The 1,092-nt window shown below is 48.7% G+C and overlaps 1 protein-coding gene across 1 annotated transcript in view; it reads left to right on the top strand.

The window, feature by feature from the left end:
• LOC100907688 (protein PRRC1) overlaps positions 1 to 559 on the top strand; it is a 3,098-nt gene extending 2,539 nt beyond the window's left edge. The window contains exon 6 of the mRNA XM_003737423.3: positions 33 to 559. Coding sequence (XP_003737471.3) covers positions 33 to 210 — 178 coding nt within the window. The 3' untranslated portion in view covers positions 211 to 559. The remainder of the gene's footprint in view (positions 1 to 32) is intronic.
• The last annotated feature ends 533 nt before the right edge of the window (positions 560 to 1,092 follow it).

The raw sequence follows: 1,092 nt of genomic DNA, 5'->3' as shown, positions 1-1,092 counted from the left end.
CAATGACATTCGCCTTCCCGTGCTTTTTCCAGCTGGTGCGGATTCGCCAAAACCGTCGGAGAAGTCGCCGCAGCCGCTTTGAATTGCGAGCGCGAGGACTGGCACGAGAAACATACCGGGCTGCCGCGATGTGCCACGATCTACCAAGCTGCCAAGAGTTTGGCGTTCCTGTACCGGCGGAAACTCCAAGAAAAGCTCCTTCAGCCGTGATTTCGAGCCAACCTGAGGTGGCGCCTGTCGTTTCGCAGTGAAGTTTTGTGATGTTGTAAATAAGCATATGTAATTCACAGTTTCGTCCGGTTATTATTATTCACCACTATCTGGTAGACGCTGTTATTATTACCTGATCCTAAATAAGCTTACTATACAGATATCCCTGCATGAGTCGGTGAGACTGAAAATTGAAGAGCTCATGACACTACTTGAATAAACCGATTATAAAGATCATAGAAGGAAAGAATCACCGAATTTTCGATGTTGCTCAGATTTATTGGAACGTCATCAGATTCGATTGTAGAGTCGGGCTGGACTTGAGGCGATCCGAATAAAGCGACTGATGCAGAAAATTCCGGACCAATCCTTCTCAGCTCTAACGTACGTGAACGCAGAGCTCGCGGAGGCTTAGGGTTGTTCGGGGATGTTCATAGGTATGTACGAATTCATGGGACCGATTTCCCATACGCATACGCTCGTGCAGCGAATGTCTCCGACATGAAAGATGCGGATGGTGCGACGATGGACGCGGCAAGTGCATGGAGAGGGCCGCCACGGGTCCCGTGCTGACCGAAAATCAAAATTTTCAATGGATTTCGAAGAATACGACTCCGACGAGCGTCCACTTCATGGTGAAGCGGACCTGTTCTTGAGTTTCGATCAAATCGTAGACTCCTACCGTGAGTAGATATAAGAAAAGACTCTCCGTATCCCTATCTAAAGTATCCCCATCATTGTCTCCTATGGGTTTACACTCCCGGGTTTTTGATCCGTTCCCTCCCGGGAACGCACGGAGCTTCCTCTTCTGTGGATTTCTTGGTGATCGATCGTGTAGTGTAGATGCTCGAAAACTTCGTCGAAGACTCCAACCCAACGGAG

This window comes from Galendromus occidentalis, unplaced genomic scaffold, assembly GCF_000255335.2.
Source record: "Galendromus occidentalis unplaced genomic scaffold, Mocc_1.1 scf7180000075544, whole genome shotgun sequence".
Taxonomy (NCBI): Eukaryota; Metazoa; Arthropoda; class Arachnida; order Mesostigmata; family Phytoseiidae; genus Galendromus; species Galendromus occidentalis.
The sequence above is the reverse complement of the archived record's forward strand: the minus strand, read 5'-3'. Positions and strand labels throughout refer to the sequence as shown.